Source organism: Xenopus laevis, chromosome 7S (assembly GCF_017654675.1).
Source record: "Xenopus laevis strain J_2021 chromosome 7S, Xenopus_laevis_v10.1, whole genome shotgun sequence".
Taxonomy (NCBI): domain Eukaryota; kingdom Metazoa; phylum Chordata; class Amphibia; order Anura; family Pipidae; genus Xenopus; species Xenopus laevis.
The window spans coordinates 65,181,415-65,209,252 of NC_054384.1; the positions used below are offsets into that span (position 1 = coordinate 65,181,415).

Genomic DNA, 27,838 nt, shown 5'->3' on the forward strand with positions numbered 1-27,838 from the left:
TGGTGAGATGGCCAAGTTGCTTGTTCGTCCGGCCTTGTGAACATGGGAGGTCAGTGTTGATGTGTTGGAGAATTGTACAATGACAGTCTGATTTTCAGTTTGTGGTAAAATTAGGCTTCAATTGTTTAAACTCGGTATTTCTGTGCGGTATCAATAGAAAAGGTTATTTTTTTATATCTGTAACATTTGTTGGTTAATATCTAACTAAGCTTGTGCCAAATGGTTCTTCTATGCTATAATCTATGTTGCTTTGCATTCCCAACGGGGCCATGGGAATTTTTTTCAGTGATGTGAACAGATTTCTGATACTTTTTTTTTTATTTTGTAGAAAAACAACCCTTGACATTTTATAGACTAAATCTTTATTTTTATCCACAGTGTTCACTTAAGAGTTGAGAAAAAATCTCCGCTTAACTGCAGTCGTGATGGAGGCTTCAGAATATGGAGGTCATGGACTTATAATGCTCAGGGTGTTGGATGACAAGTTTTGGCAGGATCCGTGTCCACATTGATAATGAAGATAAAAAGGAGTACAGCTGCAGGTAAGGAATCAAAATGGATTAATATTAATTTTAATCCAACCAAACAAGTAAGACCTTTTTAACAATGTTTTGTATCCATGCTTTTGTAACTCATTTACCGTGGTACAGTGGTGGAAAGGCTGAAAAATTAAGTGAAATCTTTTTATAGACATTCAGTCTGATTATCAATTGGATGCCATATATTATTTTGTTTTCTTTGTCTCAGACTCATCCTAATGTAGACAAAAAACGTTTCACTTTGGATTCGGTAATTGGGCTGAAAAACCCGGAAAATCCTTCCCGTGAATAGTGATGTGGGGTCTTGAAGTGGAGACTACAGAACCACAGAGAGTCTTTTATTCCCCTCACCAGTAAGTACTGAGTTAACTTGGTTAAAAACAGGACGCCCAAATCATCATTAAAGTTGATATTACACATTTATATATGGCAAGCCTTATTTAAAGATCGCCACAGACACAGCATATGAGATAAGAATTGAAAACGCAGGTAAGTGAAAAATAGCTAATTGTTTCAAGCAATACTGACTTGAGCCTAAAATAATGAATTAAAATACTATATTTTATATACCAAATCTTCTGGTACAGTCTTCTTCTCCTTCACTTATTGACACTTATATATGTTTTTATTAAAGGAACAGGAACAACCAAAATGAAATGTTTTAAAGGAATGACAATGATGTACTGTTGCCCTGCAATGGTAACTGAGTTGTTAGATACAGAAAGCTGCAAGCTGCTGTGTAGCCAGCAGGGGCCAGCCATTCAAAGCTGAAAGGGAGTAAAGGCACAGAATCATAGCTGATAAGCTCTGTAGTATACATGGGATTCTTCAGAATTTTATCTACTGTGTATCCTGGGCTTGAATGGCTGCCGAAGTCTACACAGCAGTTTGTTTATATAAACTACAGTTGTGCCTTTCTGAAACAAATACACCAGGCAGCGTTCAAAGTCTGCGGACCAATTGCGGCCTGTTTTTCAAATTTTACAATACGTCAAACCTTAGCGTGGGTAATGGCGGAGCCTATGAGATTTTAGAATCGTAATTTATCAATTGAATGAAAATCTAAAGGTTTACCATCTAGCATAGAACTACACCGGGGGGCAGAAAATGCCTTAACTGTTTGTAAAAAGGATGAATATTGGCTAACAAAACATTTACAATATGTGTGCAAATGTCTTTTTCTTACCTTAGTTAACAGTTGGCCATCAGAAAGTTGGGAATGGCTGTGATGTTTAACATAGATATGAGCTTCAAGAAGAAAGGCTGGAGCTGAATGACGTTGTCATTACCATTCCTCCTACCGTAAGTGATGCAAACACAGTGGCACAACATTTACAGTGTAAACATGGGTATCAGCAACAATCTCATTTCTCCTTTTTGCAGGCAACCTATTCATAGTGGTGTGTTTTTTCTGAAGGTCCAAGTATAAGGATGTTCTGTATTCAGTATTAGCTACGACTCCTATTTATAGCTTGGAAGAATCTCCCCCTAGTGATATTCTACATGGATGCTACAATATTACCATTGGCAGTAAATACAGTTAGGTCCATAAATCTTTTTGGACAGACAACTTTTTTTCTAATTTTGGTTCGTTACATTACCACAATGAATTTTTAAATAAAACAACTCAGATGCAGTTTGAACTGCAGAGGTTGAACAAAAAGATTGCATACAAAATGTAATCACTTCATTTCAGGGGCCTCAAAGGTAATTGGACAATTGGATATTTTATGGGCAGGTGTGGGAATTCCTTTGTTATGTGTCATTATCCAATGAAGCAGGTAAAAAATCCCTGTAGCTGATATGCAGGGGGTACTTGTATCTTGGAAGATTTTGTTGTGAACAGACAACATGCAGTAACGTCGAGCCTCTCCATGCAGGTGAAACAAGCCTTTCTTAAGCTGCCAAACGAAAACCCATGCGAGAAATTGCTTACAATATTAGGAGCGGCAAAATCTACATTTGGTTCATCCCGAGAAACAAAGAAATCACTGGTGAGCTCAGCAACGCAAAAAGCTGGACGTCACAGAAGACAACAGTGGTGGATGATCGCAGAATCATTTCCATGGTGAAGAGAAACCGATTCACAACAGCCAAACAAGTGAACCAACACTCTCCAGGAGGTAGGCGTATCGATATCCAAGTCAACCATAAAAGAGAAGACTGCGTGAAAGTAAATACAGAGGGTGCACTGCCAGGTGCAAGCCAATCCTAAGCATCAAGAATAGAAAGGCTAGATTGGACTTTGCTAAAAAAACCTCTAAAAAACAACTGAAAGCTGCTACAGTAAAGGCCTGGCAGAGCATTAAAAAGGAGCAAACCCAGAATCTGGTGATGTCCATGAGTTCAAGATGTCGGCTTGTCATTGCCAGAAAAGGGTTTTCAACCCAAGTATTAGAAATGAACATTTTATTTTCAGTTTTTTAATTTGTCCAATTACTTTGAGCCCCTGAAACACACGCCAGCAACAATGCTTCAGCAATGGCAGCATAGGTATTCCCCTGTACTAAGCACAATTCAGCAAGAAACTGTCCCTGTTTGCTATTTTGCTGCTCATAGCCTATACAGAGAGATCCCATAAAACTATGGCAGCATAGGATTTCCCTGTACTAAGCACAATTCAGCAGGAACAGTCCCTAAGTTTGCTCATAGCCTATACAGAAAGATCCCATAAAACTATGGCAGCATAGGATTTCCCTTGTACTAAGGTTTGCTCTTTTGAAAAATGGATTTCAGTGCAGAATTCTGTTTGGCCACACACTATTAACTGATGTGTTTTGAAACAAAAATGTTTTCCCATGCACCGTATCCCTTAAGCACAATCCAGCGCAACCGACCACTAAAATTTGCTCATAGACTGTACATCGAGATCCCATAAAACTATGGCAGCATATCTATTCCCCTGTACTAAGTACAGTTTAGCTGGAACAGTCCGTAAGTTTGCTCAAAGCCTGTACAGAGAGATCCCTGTATAACTAAACCTGCAGCCTTGGCCTTTATTATGGCCAGAGGACCACTAACTTGTAAATCCTGTATAATTTACAGTAGGGGTACATATGCATTCTAATACACAAAATATACTCATTGTTCCCTGTATAACTCAGCCTGTATCCTTGTTCCTTTATATGGTCCAGAAATGTTTCACCGTCCCTCTCTACATATAGGCACCTCATCTATTCAATGTGGCAAAACTTGCTGATCCCCACATGATAGAAATCGCGTGCAGCCCCCATAATCCAGGACTGGATAAACAAAATGAGTGGATTATACCATTCTGAGGAAATCTCAGCTACAGCCCCTGAATATGTCACTAAATTTACAGCTAAATGGTACTGACCCTCTGTAAAGGGGTTGTTCACCTTCCAAACACTTTTTTCAATTCAGTTGTTTTTAGATTGTTTCCCCGGAAGATGAAAACTTTTTTCAATTACTTCCATTATTTATTTTTTACGGTTGAATGTTGAAAGTTGAATGTTCCTGTCTCTGGTGTTTGATTCTAGCAGCTCAGTAAATCAGGTGCAGACTCTGAACTGTTACAATTTTGGAACATTAAGTTGATACATTTCTCAGCAGCTTCTCTGGAAGTAATTAGCAACTATTGTATCAATTCTAAACAGCTGCCTGTAATGAAACCCAGAGATCTGCTCCAGCAGGGACAAAGATAAGAAATGTATCAACTAAATGTATCCATTTAGAACAGTTTACAGGGTCGGCGACCCCCAGGGCTGCTGCAGAAGGTAAAAATGACACTTTACACTTCAATATTTGAAAAACTGTGACACATAGAAAATAGAAAGTCATTGGAAAATGTCATTATTTCTGGTGATCTATCGGAAAACAACTAGTTGTCTGAAGGTGAACCATCCCTTTAATGAGAGGGCTGGGTTGTGCGCTGGGCCCCTCGGAAGTGCCAATTTAAAAAAAAGCACCCAAATTGCCTACCTCTACAGCCACTCTGAAGATAATCCTCCCAGCCGCTCCTAAATGAATCGTTCTAGACACTTTGCAGATAATCCTCCCAGCCGCTATGAAGATAATCCACACAACCGCTCTGGAAATAATCCTCCCATCTGCACTGCGGATAATTCACTCAATCCATATTAAGATCATCTGCTCAATCACAACAAGAAAATCCTCCCAAAAGCTTTTAAATTAATCCTCTCAGTTTCCTCTCAATCGCTCTGAAGATGATCCTCCCAGCTGCTCTGAAGATAATCCTCCCATCTGCACTGCGGATAATTCACTTAGTCCATATGAAAATAATCCTCTCAGTCGCAATGAAGAAAATCCTCCCATCCGACCTGAATATAATCCTCCCAGCCGCTCTGAAGATAATCCTCAAAACCGCTCTGGAGATAATCCTCCCATCCAATCTGAAAATAATCCTCACAGCCGTTTCGAATATTATTCTCCCAGCAGCTCTGAGGCTATGGATACACGTGCGGATGTTCGGCGCAGTTTCAGTGCAGTTTTTAAAAAAGCCGACCTCTGCCATAAAAACCGCGTTGCGAACCTCTGTGAAAATCCACATGTGTCAATAGCCTGAAGATACACCTCCCAGCCGTTCTGACGCGTAATCCTCCCATCCGACCTGAAGATAATCCAACCTCTCGGAAGATAATCAAGCCGCTCTGAAGATAATCCATCTGCTTTGAAGATAATCCTCCCAGATGCTCTGAAGATAATCCTCAAAGGGCTCCAAAAATAAACCAGGCACTTTGAAGATAATCCTCCCAGCCGCTCCAAAGATAATACTCCCAACCCTCTGCAAAATAATCACACAAAATGAGGTCTCAAAAGTAATTGCTTTATTGGGCCAACTTCCAAATTCCTTTCTTAAAGAACAAAAAATCATTATCCTATTTATCCAGATTAGCATCCAGGCAATCCTAGCTCCCCAACTGGTAGAAATCTTCAGTACAGGTATGGACCTGTTATCCAGAATGCTCAGGGTTTTCTGGTAAACCTTCCGTAATTTGAATCCTCATACATTTAGACTACTAGAAATTCATTTAAACAATAAATAAACCCAATAGGCTGATTTTGCTTCAAATAAGGATTCATTATCACTTAGTTTGGATCAAGTACAAGGTACAGTTTAATTATTACAGAGAAAAAAGAAAACTGTTTTTAAAATTTTGGATAATTTGAATAAAATGGAGTCTATGGAGAAAGCCTTCTTGACATTCAGGGCTTTCTGGATTACAGGTTTCCAGATAACAGATCCCATACCTGTAAAACAAATTAAGCAAGTGGTCCTAGAACTACCACAAAATATACAACATGAAAAAAACCTTTCTGTAGAATTTTACACCAACCACATCACACTAAAAACCTAAAAAAATGGGCTCTATGCAAAAATAACCCACAATATCAACCCCCCAATATCTCCCACAGCAATGCTGGACTAAATACAAACATGTTCTGTACCGACCAAAGCCATAATACTTACCATGAGAGTGTCCCAGGCAAACGTCTTCCTCTGTCTTCTGATCTCTCTTCTATCCCTTCTGCTATATCCTTCTCTTTTCTTCAGCTTCTCACTTGCATATTCCTGATAAAGACAAATGTAAAAAATCCATTAAAAAAACTATATTATGTTTTTTTTTTGACAACATAAACTTTTCAAATCTGCCATAATTTTTGTACAATTCCATTTCTGTAACAAGATATAGACTAAAAAAATGGAGAAAATATCAAATTGAAAGTCACTTTATAAACCAACATACTTTAGGTTCCAAGTCCAAAACTCCCACTAACTGTAGGTTCACCCCACAGAATCATAGACTTTTTTTTTTGCAAAATACACACAATCACCAATATGAGCCCATAACCCTTTAGCCCACACAAAAACCTCTGGCTCACTGTCCTGACCTGACCTATGCTAACTGAGCCTCACACTTCCTACTCACTTGGGTCCTGGTTGTGGTTCTCCTGCAAGGTGGCTTCTTCAGTAGGTGTTCATCCTGTGATGCACATCTGTCCCTGTGGCTTGTCTCCAATTCTCTTCTAAACTCTACCCCTTTCTATGTGTTTCACTACTCCCCCTAGTGGCCAAACACTATATATACAGGTAACATAGATCCAACCCAACTCTACACTGCCATCTAGGAGCAGAAGTTGGTAATTACAATGCAATAACTTGTGAATGCCTTTAAAGACTAATGGCACACTGGGTGATATGATGCCCACATTTCGATTTGTGCTACCATGGGGTGAAACATATCCCTGAAATGTTTTTCCACTGGCCAGGGCCAGAACTAGGAGCAGGCAGAAGAGGCAGGTCCTACGACTCAATGAAAGGGGGGCGCTGGGAGCTACCATTAAAAAAGTCTTCTACCTTCCCCAAGCCGGGTTTGCACCCCTTACTGCCCTTTGCTCTCCCCTCCCTCGTCACCCTCCCCTCCGTTGCTTTCTTTACCCACCCTTCGTCGCATTCTCCTCCCCTCCATTGCTCTCTCCTTCTTTGGGTGCATCCGGGTTGATCTGCCACCGACAATAAAGTAAATCGCCAGTCGGAAAACATACTCGGCACTTTTTTCCGAAAATGCAACTTCAGGTAACTTAAGGAACTTTTTATTACCAGCAAGGAAAACATTTTGACAGAGATTTGCATACATTTTATTTTCTGTATAATCTTGTCCAGCCCTAGAAGGGATTTTGATCTCCATCTCTTAATTCTGCTAAAAACATATAAACTTTAACTTAGTTACCATCAAGTACAAGACACTGTTTTATTATTAGAGAAAAAGGTAGTAATTTTTAAAAAGTATAGGTATTCCTTTGTACTATGCTTTATGCACTGAATCTAGGATTTGTATATTCAAATTAGGGGTGGGAAGGGAAATCATGTAAATATTTGTCACAAAACAAGGAATTAAAAATATTTTTTCCACTTTTTACATTCCTGTCACTATTCATATGCAAATTAAGATTCCGATTCGACATGGTATTCGGCCGAATCTTTAATTAAGGATTCTGGGATTTGGCCGAATCCCAAATACCACGACACCACTACACACTATGGGTGGCAACAAGACCCAGAGAGCATGCTCAGATGCAGCCGCCAGGCTGGAACTCTATGACTGGACTGCTCCACAAGATGGCGGCACAATGCTTTAAGACCAGGCTGCTATGCACCGCAATAAACAATTGCTGGGCAGCCCTATCTGTAAAAATAGGAGGTGGTTAAGACCGACCTCTCCCTCCCACAAGCTTACCTCCAGACACTGATAAAGAGGACAACTGGAGCGGAGAGAAGGATCTAAAGATTAGAGGACATGTGCAACCCCCTGGGGGGTACAAGTGCACACTCTACAAAGCCAAAACCCAACCCTTGCATCCAAACTGGACAACAATGAAAACAGGCAGCTCAGGTATTCCTACGTTTGCTTATAGACTGTACAGAGAGATCTCAAAAAATAGGGAAGCACAATTCAGCAGGAACAGTCCATAAGTTTGCTCACAGCCTGAACAGAGTTCCCATAACTATGGCAGCAAAGGCAATCTCCTGTAATAAGCACAATTCAGCAGGAACATTCCCAAACTTTGCTCATAGCCTGTCAGAGAGATCTCAAAAAAATATGGCAGCATAGGAATTCCCCTGTACTAAGCACAATTCAGCAGGAACAGTGCCTAAGTTTACTCATCACCTGTATAGAGAGTTCCCATAAAACAATGGCAGCCGATCACCGTGATGATGGTCAATGTTCATGGGTCAAAGATCATGTGTCAAATGGCATGGGACAAAGGTCACGGGTCAAATGGCATTGGTCAAATGTTTGGGTCAGAGGGAAATCCTCCAAAGCATATGGTTGCACATATCGAACCCTATGATGGTGGTCAAAGGTCATGGTTCAAAGGTCATGAATCAGGGGTAACTCCCTCAAAGCAGATGGCGGCAAGGTCATGGGTCAGAGGGGACTCTGACAAAGCAGAAGGCTGCAAGAGCCACACCAAGGCAGACAAATGACAACCATTATGGCGGTCAATGGTCAAAGGGCATGGGTCAAAAGAGTGTACTCCGCCAAAGCAGATGGCTGCAAGAGTGCCCTTGAAGAAACGTAAGCAACTCCGCCAAAGCAGAAGGCTGCAAGAACCCACATGGCAGATGAGTGTGCCTCATGATGACGGTCAATGGTCATGGGTCAAAGGTCATAGGTCAGAGGGCACTCCACCAAAGCAGATGGCTGCAAGAGCCCCCACAGCTGATAGGAAAACCCCATGATGGCTGTCATGAAGGTCACGTGTCAAAAGTCGAAGGTCTAATGGCATTGAAGGCCGTCCAAGTAAAGGTACAGCTGCAAATTATGTTGTGCTGATCACACGAAGAAACTGGAGGGATATTGTTACATTTTTGTTTGACTTCCATACTCAGATTTTAACTTGGTGCTTACTAGCAGGGTGAAGGCAGGCTGGTATCACCTGTAGCAATAAAGAGCATGGGTTAAAGGTCACGCATAAGATACAAAGAATATAAATTGGTGTTTACGAAAAAAAAGACCTCTGTTAGAATAAGGGCACAGCTAGGGGTCTGACTGGATGGCCTAGCAGAGGAATAAGCAAACCCCATGATGGAGACCAAATTGCATGGATCAGAGGGAACTCCCTCAAAGCAGATGGTGGCAACAGCCACTAAGGCAGACAAGTGACAACCATTGTGGTGGTCAAATTGTATGGGTCAAAGGTAATGGGTCAGCAGGCACTCCGCCAAAGCAGATGCTGCAAGAGCCCACAGGGCAGATGAGCATACCTCATGATAAAAGTCAACTGTCATGGGTCAAAGGTCATGTGTAAAATGGCATGGGTCATAGGGCACTCTAACAAAGCAGATGGCTGCAAGAGCCACCAAGGCAGACAAGTAACAACCATTGTGGTGATCAAAGGTTATGGGTCAAAGACAACTCTGACTAAGCAGGTGGTCGCAAGAGCCACCAAGGCAGACACGTGACAACTATTGTGGTGATCAAAGGTCATAGGTCAGATACCACTCTGCCAAAGCAGATGGCTGCAAGAGCCCCACATGGCAGATGAGTATACCTCATGATGACGGTCAATGGTCATGAGTCAAAGGTCATGTGCAAAATTTGAGGGTTAGGTTAACCAGGAAGAGAGGGTGAAGTGAGTACGAGCAGAGTAAGGGGTCATGCAGGGTAACCTAGCACATGAATTAGTGAACCTCATTATGGCGGTCAAAGGGCTTGGGTTCAAGGTCATAGGTAAATTGCATGGGTCAAAGGGCATGGGTTAAAAGGTACTCCATCAAAGCAGAAGGCTGAAATTATCCATAAAGGAAGATGCTTGGGTTAGATAGTTGAGCTTTTGATTAAAAAGAAAGGGGAATTGAAGTGAGCAGAGTTAAGGGAGCATGGGGCAAAGGGGACCCCACAAGAGCAAATGTTGGTCAAAGTTCATGGTTTAAAGATATTTGGTTTAATGACATGGGTCAAAGGGCACGCCACCAAAGAACATGACTGCAACAGTCCCCAAGGCAGATAAGCGAACCTAATGATGGTGCTCAAAGGTCATGCGTCAAAGGTCATGGGTCTCTGACTAAGCAGGCGGTGGCAAGAGCCACCAAGGCAGACAAGTGACAACCATTGTGGTGATCAAAGGTCATGGGTCAAAGGCCATGGGTCAGATAGCACTCTGCCAAAGCAGATGGCTGCAAGAGCCCACAGGGCAGATAAGCGTACCTCATAACGGTCAATGGTCATGTTTAAAGTGGCATGAGTCAAAGGTCATGGGTCAGAGGGAAGTCTGTCAAAGCAGGTGGCTGCAAGAGCCACCAAGGCAGACAAGTGACAACCATTATGGTGGTCAAAGGTCATGGGTCAAAGGTATTGGGTCAAATGAGGGAATTCTGACAAAGCAGATGGTTGCAAGAGCCCCCAAGGCTAAGATCAGCAACCACAATGATGGTGGTCAATGTTCACGGGTCAAAGATCATGGGTTGAAAGTCATGGGTCAAATTGCATGGGTCAGAGGGAACTCCGATCACTGCCCTCTACAGAGAGAGCGCATAAAACGATTGCAGCATATGTATTCCGCTGTACTAAGCACAATTCAGCAGGAGCAGTCCCTAAGTTTGCTCATAAACTCTACAGAGAGATCCCAAAAAACGATGGTAGCATATGTATTCCCCTGTACTAAGCACAATTCAGCAGGAACATTCCCCTAAATTAGCTAATATACTGTACAGAGAGATCCCATTCAACTATGGAAGCAAGGTATTCCCTTGAACTAAGTACAATCAGCAGGAACAGTCCCCTACTTTTGCTCATAGCCTGCACAGAAAGATCCCATAAAATGATGGCAGCATAGATATTCCCCTGTACTAAGCATAATTCAGCAGGAACATTATCTAAGGAATGTGGGGTGACATATCTCATAGAGGGATCCCTCTTCCTACATACAGCGCTGCTTGTTTTTTAATTTGTTTTTAACCAGTACGACATGGCATGGAGGTAAATAAATATGGCCTTGTATTGATATTTTGAAATGTGTTTACTTATTACAATACAGTATTATGGGGCGTTGTGGCTAAGGGATTAAGTCCCAATTTTGTACATACATTATATATATATATATATATATATATAGATATATAAATATATAGATACATATATAGATAGATATATACAGTAGATATATAGATAGATATATGGATATATATGGGTCACTAGTTTTCCTTCTCCTTTAAGATTGGTTGTGATCTAATAAAGACAATCTTCTAATTTAAAGCATAAGCAGTGAGTAACAGGCCCGAAGTAGCAATGGGCCTGTTCCATGGCATATTTAAAATGTAATTAGATGTAGACACACAGTGACGCACTTTCCTACCTCTACAGTCACAACACCATGTTGGGAGTGGCGCTCTTTCTGCAGATAATGCTCCCAACCGCTCTGAAGATACTCCGGCCGCTCTGAAGGTAATCTTCCAAGACCCTCTGAAGATAATCCAGCCGCTCTAAAGATTATCGAGCCTATCTGAAGATATTCCAGCTGCTCCTCCCAGGAACTCTGCAGAGAAATCTTCCAGACGCTCTGCAGAGAAAACTCAGTCCTTCTGAATATAATCTTTCCAGCCGCTCTGAAGATAATCCTCCCTACCGCTCAGTAGATAATCCTCAAAACTGCTCTGAAGATAATCCAGCTGCTCCAAATATTATCCAGCTGCTTTGCAGATAATCCTCCCAGCTGCTCTGCAAATAATAACACAAAATGAGGTATCAAAAGTATTAACTCACCAAGAAATAGAGGAGGTCCAGGTGCACCACCCTGAACCTTCAGCTAGGGGAGCAGATGAAAACGGTATTATGATGGAGCAGGCACTCATGGAACAATCTTCGACAGATGTGTAAAAAGAATGTAGTTTATTCAGAACTCAAAGGTACATTCTTTTTACATGTCTGTCTTAAAGATAGTTCCATGAGTGCCTGCTCCATCATTATACAGTTTTACAAGCTGACAATCTTAGCTCTCATGTGCAACAACATCCCTCCCCTACTACCCTGGCAGCTTTACACCAGGCTGAGAAAACATATTCTTATTACTTGCATAATAAAACTAAAAATAAACTACTCGTGTGTGTGGTCTGTACGGGGCGCTGAGCAGATGTGTGTTCTGGAGCTCCGTGACAACTATCCTGAATACCCCGGTGGCAACTGGCTAGAAGCTCAAATCCTATAAGTATGGCATACCCGACACCACTTCACACTATGGGTGGCAACAAGACCCAGAGAGAAAGCCCAGATGCAGCCACCAGACTGGAACACTATGCCCGGACTGCTCCTCAATATAGTGGCGTATCCCTTTCGCCGGAAGAAGAGAACACCACGCCAGCAACAATGCTTCAGCAATGGCAGCATAGGATTTCCCCTGTACTAAGCACAATTCAGCAGGAACAATCCACTACGTTTGCTAGTTTGCTCATAGAATCTACAGAGAGATCGCATAAACCTATGGCAGCATAAATATTCCTCCTTACTAAGCACAATTCAGGAGGAACAGGCCCTAAGATTGCTCATAGCCTGTACAGAGAGATTCCATGAATCTATGGCTGCATAGGTGTTCCCCCGCTGTATTAAATGGATACTGTCATGGGAAAACATGTTTTTTTTCAAACACATCAGTTAATAGTGCTCCTCTGAAATTCATTCCTCAAAAGAGCAAACAGATTTTTTTTATATTTAGTTTTTAAATTTGACATAGGGCTAGACATATTGTCAGTTTCCCAGGTGCCCAGTCATGTGACTTGTGCCAGCATTTTAGGATGGAACTGCTTTCTGGCAGGCTATTTCTCCTAAATGTAACTGAATTTGTCTCAGTGGGACTTGGCTTTTATTATTGAGTGTTGTTCTTAGATCTACCAGGGAGCCGTTATCTTGGGCTAGGGAGCTGCTATCTGGTAACCTTCCTATTGTTCTTTTGTTAGGCTGCTGGTGCTTGCAGTACAGCAGTAAAGAGTGACTGAAGTTTATCAGAGCACAAGTCATATGACTGGGGGCACTTGGGAAATTGACAATATGTCTAGCCCCATGTCAGATTTCAAAATTAAATATAAAAAAAAATCAGTTTGCTCTTTGAAAACGGATTTTAGCGCAGAATTCTGTTGGCACAACACTATTAACTGATGTGTTTTGAAACAAACATGTTTTCCCATGACCGTATCCCTTAATCACAATTCAGCAGGAACAGACCACTAAGTTTGCTCATAGCCTGTAGAGATAGATCCCATAAAACTATGGCAGAATAGGAATTCCCTATACTAAGCCCAATTCAGCAGAAACAGCCCCTAAGTTTCCTCATAGCCTGTACATCGAGATCCCATAAAACTATGGCAGCATATGTATTCCCCTGTACTAATTACAGTTTAGCTGGAACAGTCCGTAAGTTTGCTCAAAGCCTGTACAGAGAGATCCCTGTATAACTCAACCTGCAGCCTTGTGCCTTTATATGGTTATAGAACCCTGGCCCAGTGCCCAAGGCCCACCCCAGATTCTGCCAAGCCCACACCACAGTAAAAAGCCCACATAGACATCAGCGCTAAAAACTAACCCCCCACACATAATTTATAAAAGCCACTGGTGGTCAGGACCACCCTACAAGTTAAAAAAAATCATTGGTGGCCAGCACCCTCCCCCTATAAATTAAAAAATACAAAAACCTTTGCACCAGGATCCCCAAAAAAACATTGGTGGCCATGGCCCCCTCTTAAAAGTTAAGAAACATTGGTGATCAGGGGCCCCATAGAATATTTAAAAAAAACTAAAAAAAAAACATTGGTAGCAAGGGGCCCCATAGAATATTTTTAAAAAAACATTGGTGGCCTGGGACCTATATAGTATTAACATATTGGAAATAAAAAGAGGGGCAAAAAGTTGGTGCAAATATTTTTTGACCACGCTCATTTTTGTGGCCACACTCCCTAATTACCATGTTCATTTTACAAAATTTGTCGGGTTATAAAAGTTTGAACATATTTCTGTTTTTTTTTAGTTATTCCAGTTTTGCTAATGAAGGTGAATTTCCCTTTAAGCTGTGAGTCCCAAGGGACCTGTTATCTTATATTGTTACAAATACTTATTTGCGTATCTCGAAATTGTTACAAAAGTATCTTATCTGCTGCTCTGGCTGTTCTGGGCTCTCTGCCAAAAGCCAATTAAGTTAGCAACTTTGTTTCTTTTTCTTCCTGTTCAGTGCACAGAAAAACTTGACTTTCCAGTCCAAACGAGGGACTGCGGGTTGAGCAAAAGAGAGACTGTCCCTCTAAAAATGGGACAGTTGGGAAATATGTAATACATTAGCCAGGGGTTTAATAAAATAAAAAACACATTGTTCAGTGGACCGTACGTCTTACCTGGCTTTGGGTCCTTTCGAGGCTTCAGGACTTCAACTTCGGGTCTTTTTGTTTTCGCAGCTTTGAAGACCCCCCCACATGGTCTGTCATTTCAGGTACTTTAAAATCAACACATTTACAGCATTAATTTGTGGGGCAAAGATAGAAAAATGTACAGTCACCCAAAAAAACATCTATTTTCAGAAAGTAGACATTCCCCTGAATCCAAATTGGGTGTGCATGTCTTTCTACTCTGAAGCACCAAGCTGCGAGCCTTTCCTAAATTTGGTGATTTTGGAGATAGTTATGAAAATCACCTCATAACTTCTACCTTGCAGCATTTTACCTGCCACATACTATTAGGTAACAAGATAAAACACCCTAAATACGAAAGCCTGGGTCCCCTGAAAAGTTTGATACCCAAAATACATAGATTTAATGAAGTATATAACATGTAAAGACCCCAAATCTACCTTGTGCATACTTTTGATGTCTTACACTCATTTATAAACATTGGCAGTTTTATGTGGGATAAAAGTTACAAATAATTAGGGTGACCCCTGAAAACCATATGATTTTGTAAACTACACATTATGATGAATCCAAAATGGGGGATTATGTATTTCCACTCCAAACTATGAAACTGCAAAGCACTGCTAAAATAAACATAACTAACAACAAAGCAAGGATACAACTGCAATAAATCACAAAAATACAATTAGGCAAATCGATAAAATAACAAAATAAATGCTCTGACAGCGTGGTTAGTGGTCAGAATACTCAATGCAAAAGTCACACTATGAAATCAACAGTTTTAGGGGGGGAAAAAGCAAAAATGATAAAAACGAAGAACTAAAACAAAGTGACCGGCGTTCCCTGTAGAATTCAGCCTGCAACTTTGTGCATTTATATTGTGACAAAACCTCAGTGACTTACTGTGGAGGTACAATATCTCTTATGATACATGAGTGGAACTCTGTATATCTCAGCCTGCTACCCTGTGTCTTTAGAAGATCAAAGAACCCCACACCAACATCTAATATTCTAATCATTTAAAGTCGGGGGTATGTTATCTACTATAATACCCAAGTCATACTCATGTATACACAGCCTGAAGCCATTTCCTTTATATGGCCACAGATCCTATTAGAGACATTGGATATAGTTATCGGTTAAAGAAGGGGTTACATTGTCTCTTATAATACATGAGTGGAGTGGTACTCAGAGTACACCGTATAAACCAGACTATAGCCTTGTGCCTTCATAAAGTCAAGAAAACCCTCAGTGGGGGGCGTGTCCTGATGCCACACTAGTACAGACGCATTTCCCTGGAGCTCCGGCTTTACTACCTCTTTTAGCCTGTTAAAAGTCGCATAACCCGCTGTCATGAGAAGCAATCAAAAGGCACAAACTACTAGCCTTACCCCGAAACCAGCGGGAGTGAAAAAAAAACCGGGACATCGAGAAATTCTTTGGGAAACCAGCAGAAGAAGTAGAGCAGTCGGACCATTCAAATATGGCGGATGTGGAAGATACGCAGGGCCTCAACCCGAGCCCGGCCTGCACTACACCAGACCTTACTGCCATACACGCTCTTCTAGCAGACCTGCCTAACAAATTTGACCTCGCCCAGCTGCTTACCGACATTAAATCGTCGATTAAACAAGAAGTCACAGTGCTGCAAACGGAGCTATGTAAGCTTACCGATAGGATGACGACATTAGAAGCATCGCAGCAGGCCGCGGCACACAAAACAAGCCATCTGTCCACTAAAGTCAGTAAGCAAGACCGACAGATATTCTTTCTACGTAGAGCCATGGAAGATTCCGAGAAGAGGAACAGAACATGTAATATCCGAATTCGAGGCATCCCAGAAGAAGTAGATCTGCCGGACGCCCGCCAACTAACAGTCTCTTTTTCGGCAGCTACTAGGCCTTGATAAAGACGCCCCTCTACGCATTGAAAGGTTTCATAGGGTGATGTCAGGCAGGCAAGGGAAACCTAGAGACGTACTATGCTGTCTCCATCACTTTACTCAGAAAGAAGAAATCCTTCGCAAGGCAAGAGACCCCACAGATCTTAAAATGGAAGGGTTCAAGAATCAAACTATACCAAGATCTGGCACACTCTACGATATTACAATGCAGACTTCAAAATTAGTTGCCGCAAGTTATCGGCCATGTTAGTTTTTTTTAGTTTTGGTTGACTTTGACTTTACCTTACTATAGACTACTAAGAAGCTTAATTGGCCTTGTTCCCCAGGTTTTGCCACATGAGACTAGCAAGGACAACGATAGGGTGCCACTCTTTATTGCCAAATATCTATAACTTTGCAGTTACTGACGACACATTTACCACCGGCTTTGGGACGCGCACGTCTCAAGAGCCAAGTACCGCATTTATGATCCAAGTAACTGTTGGTTTACCGCACCATAGGACTCCCTTCTATGAAGAGACACATGGGACATATCTATGGACGCAATGAATCCCACCCTACTGCTTATCCTGGCAAGGTTCCCCTTTGAAGTGCATAGCAGCCATAGTTTATAAAGGAACCAGAGCTACTTAAAGGGGAAGGAAACCTAGTCGGCGCAAAGCCCCCACCCCCCCTCCCGTTTGTTGCCCACCCTCCCTCCTCCCCCCTGGCCTACCCGTCCCGCTGGGCAAATGCCCCTAACTTGTTACTTACCCTTCTGCGCAGGTCCAGTCCAGGGAGTTCACCGATGACATCTTCTTCCATGCGATCTTCTTCCTGCTGTGAACGGCGTTTTGGCGCATGCGCAGTAGGATCATTTCGCCGGTACGGATCTACTGCGCATGAGCCAAAAGTCACGCGCATGCGCAGTAGATCGTACCAGTGAAATGATCCTACTGCGCATGCGCCGTTCACAGCAGGAAGAAGATCGCGTGGAAGAAGATGTCGTCGGTGAACTCCCTGGACTGGACCTGCACAGAAGGGTAAGTAACAAGTTAGGGGCATTTGCCCAGCGGGACGGGTAGGCCAGGGGGGAGGAGGGAGGGTGGGCAACAAACGGGAGGGGGGTGGGGGGTTTGCGCCGACTAGGTTACCTTCCCCTTTAAGCTATTTCTAGGTAGAACTATCACAATTGGCAGTATGGAAATTTCATCTACTACGCAATCCATATATGTTTTTCGCATTACAATGTTATTTATATCAGGTCTGACTACCTCTGTTTACAAGTTGTTCAATGCTATAACTGTTAATTTAATGCCATTCATACAATAACATTTTTGTTTACAGCCTAGGGACATTTGTTTGTTAATTTGTCTGCCTTGAATGCGACTGACACGGCCAACAGGTATAATATAGCTCCTGGTATGACCATGGTGCACGGGAACAATTTGCATCTTAACCCTTTGTCTCCTAGCTTCTATATGTACATGCTAGCCGTTATGTTTTCATTGCCAGCATTTGCCGGCCTACGGCTCGGTCGCATCAACTCAGACACGCTAGATTCATATTTGTCACTATATAAAGATGTTAAGTACCATGTTATTCTTATGCATTCGGCCCAGTTCTATAATCCCACGATTAGGACAGCACATGTTGTTACACATATACTTTCTCTAGAGCTCCTCCCCAGATGGTTTGTCCTCAGGTTCACAACCATTCCTACGCTCTTTATATATTTTAACTATACAGAACTAATGTTTTAACATACTATCCGGTGGTACGAGCGCGCTACTATTATAATCTTAGCAAAGGGGAACTATCCCTTGCCACACACCCCTTCTACATCTCCTCTTGAACTCATCTACCCCACCCCTTTCTTTACCACTGACTTCTCCTCCCCATTCCTCCCCACACTCTAAGTCCTAACCTTCGCCCTCACCCCCCACTTTACTCTCTTCCACTACTTCATCCCCTTTCTACCTCTTTCTATCCCTCCTTTTTTTTTCTTCTTCTCTTCTCCTCTCTCATTTCCTTAGTTTCTCCTCCTTTACCCTCTTATCCTCCACTTTAACCCCTGAGTTTGCTACACTTCTCCCCGCTAATGCCGTCTTGTGACCCTCTTTCTGATCCTCACACCTATAGTACACAACTTTATCACCACACTCATGGCAGTCCATGACTTACATCCTCCACAGAGCTCTCACAGTCATGAAGCTCACACAAAGGTAAACATAGTAAGCATAAATGCTAATGGACTTAACTCACCTCAGAAACGGATCTTATTAAGTTCAGAATTGAGACGACTAAAAGCACAAGTTGCCTTCGTACAAGAGACTCATTTTAAGGTGTCCTCATCCTTCCGATGGACTAATAAATACTTCCCAGAAATGTACAGCAGTATCCCCAGACCAATAAGACAAAGGGCACAGCGATTCTGTTTGAGAAACACTTTAACTTCAATGTTTCGGCTACCAAAAAAGACCCAGCTGGACGATATATTTTTGTGAGGGGCACCCTAGATACCCAAAAGATTACTTTTGCCAAAAGCGACAGGACAAAACTTTTCACACAATTGCAGAGATCTTACTCAGATTGTCCGAAGAAATCCTCATACTAGGGGGAGATTTCAACATCCCTATGGATCCCCAAATTGACTGTCCTGCCGGAAAATCCAGCATTCCCCACCGCATTATTCACTATATCACAAAAGATTTACATCAACTACAGGTAGTAGATGCCTGGCGACTAGTCAAGCCTAAGGAAAGAGACTATACTTTTTATTCTGCTAGGCACAGCCTATACACCAGAATAGATCATTTTTTTCTATCTCAGCACCATCTGAGTGCGATAGGAGGCGCAGACATTCACACTTGCACATGGTCGGATCACGCCCCCATATCCATGCAACTCTCCCTTAAAACAAATATCTCAAAATGGAGTAACTGGAAATTAAATGAGTCAATACTGAAAGATAATAGTGTCCTGAATGAGGTTAAAACAGCTATTGCAAACTATTTCAGGGAGAATGCCATGGAGGGACGTTGATCCAATTATGTTCCAAAAGGAAGAAAGTGCATCAAGCTAAACAGAACTCACTCTTGGCTGAGGTCAGGAATCTCGAAATGGCACATAAAAAAGCACCAACTACGGAACTATATACACCAGACTTACCGCATCACGGCAAGCCCTAGCGGAACACCATAAACTTTTTACAGAAAAGGTCATCTCCAGAATGAGACACCGTTTCTATGAGCACGGGGACAAGAGTGGCAAGCTACTGGCCCGATTGCTGAAAGCGAGAGTCATTAAAAATCATATACACTGCTTACGGAACAAACAAGGTGATAAAACTTCAACATAGCTCAAGAATTTCAGAAATACTACTCAGAGCTGTACCAAATTGACTCTCCCACAACTGTTGACGGCCTTCCAAGAGCAGAGGCTATAGAAGCTTTCCTAGACAAGTTACCTATACCACGATTATCAGACTCGCAGAAATCGCTTATGGAAGCCGATATCACAGCGGAGGAAGTCTTTCAGGCGATTAAGAGATCTCCAAATGGCAAAAGCCCCGGACCAGACGGCTACCCCGCGGGGTATTATAAAGAGTGCTCAGACCTGCTTATACCACACCTGACAAGAACCTTTAATGCTCTCCAAAATAACACTCGCTTTCCTCTGACTCCTTGCAAGCTCATATCACTCTTCTTCTGAAAACGAATAAAAATTCAGAAGATCCAGGTAACTACAGACCAATATCACTAATCAATGCAGATTTGAAGATATTAGCGAAGATAGTGGCATCTAGAATACAAACATCCTTAAGTTATCTTATAGATCTGGATCAAGCCGGCTTTATACCTGGAAGAGAGTCGAGAAATAACACCAATAAATTGATCAACATACTCCACCATGCAAAGCACAAAAAAATCCCTCTCATGCTTCTGTCCACCGATGCTGAAAAAGCATTTGACAGGGTCGAATGGGCTTATATGTTCTCCTGCCTCTCCAGGTTCGGCTTTGGGGACCGCCTGTGCCAGTGGATTAAATCCACTCTCAGCGCTTACCCATCAAAAACGGCACACGACAAGGGTGCCCCCTCTCACGTACCCTTTTTGCCCTGGCTTTGGAACCCCTGCTCATATCTATTAGATTGAATGCAGATATATCAGGGATTTCCATAAAAGACAAACAATATAAAGTAGCAGCGTACGCCGACGACCTTCTTTTTTCCTGACAAAACCGCTAACCTCAATCACAAGCCTCAACAATCTCTGAGATATTTGGCAAGCTTAGCAACTTCAAAATTAATTTTCTTAAATCGCAAGCATTAAACGTATCGCTCAGCGACAACACAATTCAACGACTCTCAAACAACTTCTCATACAGCTGGGCAAACCAGCAGATCACTTACCTACGACTAACTATTGCTAAAGACTATGAAGAATGGACTGATACCAACTGTAAACTGCTATACGCAAACATTCATAAAGATCGACGGAATTGGACCAAACAACCCCTGTCCTGGATAGGTAGAATCAATGTGGTCAAGATGAACATAAAGCCACGGCTACTTTACCTATTCCAGGGAGTACCTCTACTATATTCAACCAATTGGCTAAAATCTTTTCAATCTGAAAGCACCAAATTCATCTGGCAGGACCACCCACCACGACTTAAAGCTGCCATCTTACATAAGAAAAATTCGGAAGGAGGTCTTGCCCTCCCGGACTGTGCCAGATACCTAAAAGCAGCAGCACTTGCTCGTATAATTGACTGGTCGCACCACCTACATAGTAAGGACTGGGTGGAGATTGAGCAACAAGCCACACATTTGATCCACCTGCCATGGTTTGACAAGATCCATAGAAGGATATTACACAATTCCCACCCCCTATTGAAAAGCACGCTAAATACTTGGGACCGGGTTAGTGGCAAAACCCAAATATCGGCATACCCATCTCCGCTCATACCAGTTACAAATAACCCAGCATTTCCATCTGCACTCAAGCCTACCGCCTTCCGAGAATGGCTGGTAGATGGACATCTACAAATTGCCCATATAATGGAACAGGGACAATTAGCAGATTTAAATCTTCTTAGACGGGCCAGGCCGACGGTAAATTTGCAAGATTATCAATACTGCCAGTTTAAGCATTTTTTGGGGTATCTAGGTGGAGCTAACAAATTAGGACAACCCCTTACGCCCTTTGAGACTCTATGCACTAGGGAAACCCCCCTAAACATAGAATCTCTTCAATTTATGATATGCTCTCAAGTGAGTGTGAGAGAAAGCAGCTGCCTTTTGTCCAGGCATGGGAGTGGGACCTAGGACTGGACGTCTCAGAAGAACTCATCCAGAAATGGATTCCCAGTCTAATTTACAGCTCTAGATGTTGCAAGATCCAGGAGTTAAATTATAAAATCTTAAGTAGATGGTATTACACCCCAGAAAAATTACATAAGATTTATCCAACCACGAGTAACCCCTGCTGGAGGTGTAAAGCAGATATAGGCACGTTACTACACATATTCTGGGACTGCCCAGCTTTCACAAACTACTGGCAGGTAGTTCTGAAAGCCTGTTCCCAGGTGCTAGGAAGAGATCTATCCTTATCACCAGCCCGCATACTTCTATTTTGGGACACAGAAAATAAGGAGGGGATCCCCGATACTACTCTGGAGTATCATCTTCTTAACTCAGCCAAAATCCTAATCCCTAGACTCTGGAAATCCACTATACCACCAACCAGTAAAGAATGGATAGGGAAGGTTAACGAATTAGCAAAATTTGAGGAATTATCTACAGTCACAGAAAAACAACACTCTAGCTTTAGGGCTACATGGCTGAGGTGGTATTTATACAGGGACTCTGCGGAATATAGACAACTTCTGAACTCCAAAACTCACATAACACAGATCGTTATTAGGGGTTTCTTCAATCTGTACTCTGAGCATTACTACACGTTGTTAACATGCTATATCCCTTCTACCCATATAACCTTGAGGGGACTGTAATTCTTGCTGTATTGCCTTTGTGTAATCCTTTGTTTAAAAACGATGCCTGAGTCGTGATGCTTTTTGTTAATTTTGTTGTTTCCCCCCTGCTCACTTTCCCTACTCCCCCTCCTTTTTCCTTCTGTATCCCCCCCCCCCATCATCTCCTTTTTGGAAAACCATAAAAATCATTATACAAAAAAACAAAAAGAAAACCCTCAATAACTTTAAAAAATCCATGTCACAAACTAGGGGGTACAGTATCCGTTATAATACATTAGTTCTATTCCCCTGTATAACACAGCATGCAGCCTTCTGCCTTTATATGGTCTCATAATGCCTCAATGCCTTCTAACATCCTTACAATTTACAGTAGGGGGTACAGTATCCTTAATAGTACATGAGTGATAGTCACCTGACTAACTCAGCATGCAGCCTATGTACCTTTATGATTCCCAAACCCCTCAGTGACTTTAAAATGTCCTTATATTTTACAGTAGAGGGTATATTATCCCTTATAATACATGAGTGGTTCTCAGAGTCCCCTGACTAACTCATTCCGCAGCCTTGTGCCTTGAAATGGTAACAGAACCCCTAAGAGATTTCTATAATCCCTAATAATACATGAGTGACACTCAGGGTTTCCTGTACAGCTCAGTCTGTAGCCCTGTGCCTTTATATCAGTGGTCCCCAACCAGTGGCTCGTGAGCAAAATGTGGCTCACCAATCCCTTGGATGTTGCTCCCAGTGTCCTCAATGCAGGTACGAATTTTTGAAATCTTAGCTTGGAAGCAAGTTTAAGTTGCATAAAAACTAGGTGTACTGCCAAATAGAAGCTTCTGTGGGCTGACAGTCCACATAAAGGCTACCAAATAGCCATCCACAGCCCTTATTTTGCACCCCTGGAACAATTTTTATGTATTTGTTACTCGCTGATCCTTCTACATTTGAATGTGGCTCGTGGGTAAAAAAGGTTGAGGACTCCCTCTTTATATGGTCACAGAACCCCTTAGTGAGTTTTAATATCACTACGATTTACAGCAGGTATAGTACAGGTATGGGACCTGTTATCCAGAATGCTGGGGTTTACTAGAAACTCATTTAAACATGAAATAAACCCAATAGACTGGTTTTGCTTCCAATAAGGATTACTTATATCTTAGTTGGGATCAAGTACAAGCTACTGTTTTATTATTATAGAGAAAAAGGAAATCATTTTTTAAAATTTGGATTATTTGGATGAAATGGAGTCTATGGGAGACAGCCATTCTGTAATTTTGAGCTTTCTGGATATCGGGTTTCCGGATAAGGGATCCTATACCTGTATATAAAACATGAGAAATATTCAGAAAAACTTGTATAACTCAGCCTGAAGCATTGTGCCTTTATATAGTCCAATAACCCCTCAGGGACATCTAATATCCTTATCATTTACAGTAGGGGGTACATTCTCTCTCATAATACATGAGTGATCCTCTGAGTTACCTGTATCACTCAGCCTGCAGTTTAAGGGGCAAATTCACTAAGCACCGAACGCTGGCGTAACTTCGCTAGTGTTACTTCGCACCCTTACGCCTGGTGAATTTGCGCAACGGACGTAACTACGCAAATTCACTAACACACGCATTGTTCTGAACGCTACCTTTTACGCTAGACTTCCTTCGCCACCTCAGACCAGGCGAAGCGCAATAGAGTAGATAGGGATTGCTTCAAAAAAAGTTAAAAAAATTTCTAAATCCCAAAAAACGCTGGCGTTTTTTCTTTATTATGGGTGATAGGCTGAAAACGATCAAATTTTTTTTTGGGGCTCCCCTCCTTCCCCCCTACATTTCCTAACTCATGGCAATTTAACTATACAGTGGGCACATGTGTAGGGCAAAATAAAAATTTTATTTGCTGTTTTGAAGGTTTCCCAGGCTTGTGTAGTTCTGCTACATATACCTCCATTGTTACTTCAATTTGGCGCCGTATGCCAATTAACCATCGCTAACGTAACTTTGCTTTGCTTGGCGAATGAACGCTAGCGCAACTTCGCAACCTTACGCTACCCGTGAGCGCAACTTCGGATTTTAGTGAATTTGCGAAGCGCTGGAATAAATACGCCTGGCGAAGTGCAGCGAAGCGGACGCCAGCGCAACTACGATTTTTAATGAATGTCCATATAAGAGTTTTACTTTAGTCCCTTTGTAAATTGTATAATGAAGCAATTGAATGCTTAATGAATAAAAAAAACAATCCCTGTTTTGTTTAAAGGGTAAGGCATTTTTAGTAGCTTAAGGCACATAATCTTTCAATGTCCTTTATATATTGATAATGGGTTAAGTGCAGAGGATTTCTTCTATGTGTCTATGTGAATTTTGTGGTCACCTCATTGCACCTCCCCCCCCCTCTTAATGTTTTAAAAATTAGTGGTGAGTACAATTTTCACTTTTTTGTCTATGGGAAACAGCCTTCCGGTCATTCAGAGCTTTCTGGATATCAGGTTTCCAGATAACAGATCCCATACCTGTACCACAATTAAGAAAGTGCTCTGATAAAGACAAATGTATGAAAATTATACTCCTCCTCAGGATGCTCCATTATACCACATATGAAAATCCAGGCATTCCGAAAACTACTCAGACTGACATGTTGGGCTGCCCCTTAACTACTTAAAAATACTGGACACCCTTTCTAAAACTGGGAAGTGGATTAACGCCCCCGCTCTCCATATCCCAGTCTTTGGCAATCCTACTTTCTCTCCTCACCTAGACTTAGACAACTACAAGGGAATTACTGATACAGATATCCCGGACACTTCAATCACAGTCACAATGATTCCTCCCTGTCTGCTAGCCTGTACAGAAAATGATTCCTTCCAGTTGATACTGCAAAGGCCCTCATCCTAATGAAACGGAGACCGACTAAGCACCTAAGCAACTGACCCAATCAACTGGCTGATTATTCAATTATTAAAGGTATTCCAGTGTACTTGGCAAAATTCAGCAGGAACAGCCCCTATGTTTGCTCATAGCCTGTACAGAGAGATCCCATAAAACTATGGCACCATCTCTACCTACTATAGCTGCTATCCCAAAGCCACACTCCCTTCCCAAATGTGTTGCAAGGACCCCAATATTTGCAGAGACCACTGCAGATGCTAGGTGGTAGCTGAAGAGAAGAACATGTAGATGGCTTTTAATCTGACATATGCTCTTCATATAATGTGGAAAGTAATTGAAAAAAAGTCTTTATTTCTGGGGAACAATCTGAAAACAATTGAACTGAAAATCTGGAAGGTAAACAACCCCTTTAAGTATATGGCACCAGCTAAACAAAAACTGTTCACTGGCTCCATATCCATCACCACTGACCCCAATAAGAAACAACACTGACTACTTACCTGGGATTGAAGATAAGGGATACGAAACTGCTTTTGGGCTCCAGAATCTTCAATCGAGGCACCTTCTAGGCATGGAAAAAGACCAGATCCCCATGCTCCTAAAAAACAAAGAAAAGCGGTGAGTTGGGGACAAGTGGAGGTACAGACAGCTGAAACATTACATGACGTCTATATCAATAGGAAATACTGTGTGTAGACCACTAACCAGCTTTGAAACATAAAGCTCTATAAATACACCGACACGGACTCTCTCTAACGTACAAGGTCATGCTGGAACACAAACACCCCAATTTACCGGACTATACTAAGTCTTGGGAAACAGACTTTGACCTCAATCCCTGAGCAAGATTGGCTGGACATATTCCAAATAATCACAAAATGCTCAGTAAGCAATAAATAACAAGAACAATGAGATCCACCATCTCTACCCACTATTTAGGCTAAGGAAGGGACCCCCTACAAGCCAAGGACCCCCGGATCTACCAGACTGAGCAACAGCAGCAGCACTGATTGGAACCATGGCAGATGAATGAATGGACCCAACAGATATGGCAGCGCACTAACTGCACTGACTCAATAGGCCACACATACAAAGCAATGCTCTGTGTACTTAATAGTCTGTGTATGTGCTGCACATCTAATTAGAAATAAATGTCATATAAACCTCACTCATCAACAGGGGACACTTCCCCTTTAAGAGCAGGGGACAGAGGTGACCTCCACCTGGAAATGTGACAGTTGGTTCAGTCCGTTGGTTGGCCCTGTGGTGAGAGGTAAGAGTACTTTCCCTCTGGGAGATTTTTTGCCAAAAAACCTTTATTTTAGTGAAAAAAGAGGAGGGAATTTGGGCAATGTCCCCCACAGACTAGCAGGTGGTGTGCCTCTGCCTGATTTTAGTGAATTTGGATATTTTTCCCCTAAAATGTGCTTGGGAGATGCCTTTAATCTTAGTGCTGGTTGGGGGGACACAGACTTTTTGTGCATTTGGCATTATGCAGGGCTGCCAGCAAATATTCACATTATCTACAGAAGGAAACTTTTGGGGACCCTGTAGCACACCATAAGGAACTAGGGGTGGCAAGCAGAGGCACGTGCCATGGGGACAGTTGGGGGTGATGAGTGGGGGACATACAGCAGGTCCCATAGAAGAGAGGAGACTTTACACCTAGGGTTTGACAGTTGGTTTAGTCCGTTGGTTGGTTAAGTGTATATTCCCTCTAAGAGATATTTTGCCAAATAACCTTTACTATAGTAAAAACAAGAGGGGGAAAAGGTTAGGTGACGCCCCCAAGCAGATGTTGCTCCTCTCCCTGATTTTAGTGAATTTGGAGATTTTTCCCCTAAAATGTGCTTGGGAGAAGCCTTTAATGTTAGTGCTGGTTGGGAGACACAGACTTTGGCAGTTATTTAGGGCTCTCTGCTAATTGACTGTGTGAGGAAACTTCCAGCATTCTAGAGACTGAGGCTCAGTACCTGCTGGAACTGATACAAAGCTCAAACTTTAGGGGAAATACATTTCTGCTTTCCTCTGTATTAAATAGGAAATATTAAGCGCTAAATTCCTTAACTTGCCTTTATATTCTCTTTTCTATACAGATTGCTACAGTGCCTTTCCTGCATTTTTGGACCGCGACTTCGGTGATTCACACCTGCCCATTAACACCTGGGAGTTTTTTTTTGGCTTCTCCATTGTTCATATAATTACATCTTTATCTGAACAGTGTAAGAGAGCCAGGGGTTCCTTAGGGAGACCCCCCTTGGGGTGGCCCGGCCTTGTGCCGCCCCCTATATTTTTTCCCCATCGGAGAATCTTCTTTAAGAGGTAATCTTGCAAATTCAACTGATTCAGCACATGATTTCTTCTTCAGAGAGTCTGTCATCAATTCACTTGGGGGGTCCCACGTGGCTTTGTGTATATGAGCCCATACGGTTACTGTATATTGTATTTATAAGAAGCCAATCCATCAACAGCATTAATAATGGGCTTTAATCATTGACTGGAACAATGTTTCATACAAATGGGAGAATATAGATAAGGAAATAATTAAATGGGTTGTTCACCTTTAATGTATATTTTAGTATATTATAGGATGGCTACTTCTAAGCAACTTTTCCACTGGTCTTCATTAAATGTTTTCGATAGTTTTCTGACTCTTTCCAGCTTT

The 27,838-nt window shown here is 42.0% G+C and overlaps 1 protein-coding gene across 1 annotated transcript in view; it reads right to left on the minus strand.

Moving 5' to 3' along the window:
• Nucleotides 1–5,036: 5,036 nt before the first annotated feature.
• LOC121396023 overlaps nt 5,037–27,838 on the minus strand; it is a 56,406-nt gene continuing 33,604 nt past the window's right edge. The window contains exons 3-5 of the mRNA XM_041570618.1: nt 25,674–25,771; nt 5,992–6,093; nt 5,037–5,304 (exon numbers count right to left, since the gene is read on the minus strand). Coding sequence (XP_041426552.1) covers nt 5,161–5,304; nt 5,992–6,093; nt 25,674–25,771 — 344 coding nt within the window. The 3' untranslated portion in view covers nt 5,037–5,160. The remainder of the gene's footprint in view (nt 5,305–5,991; nt 6,094–25,673; nt 25,772–27,838) is intronic.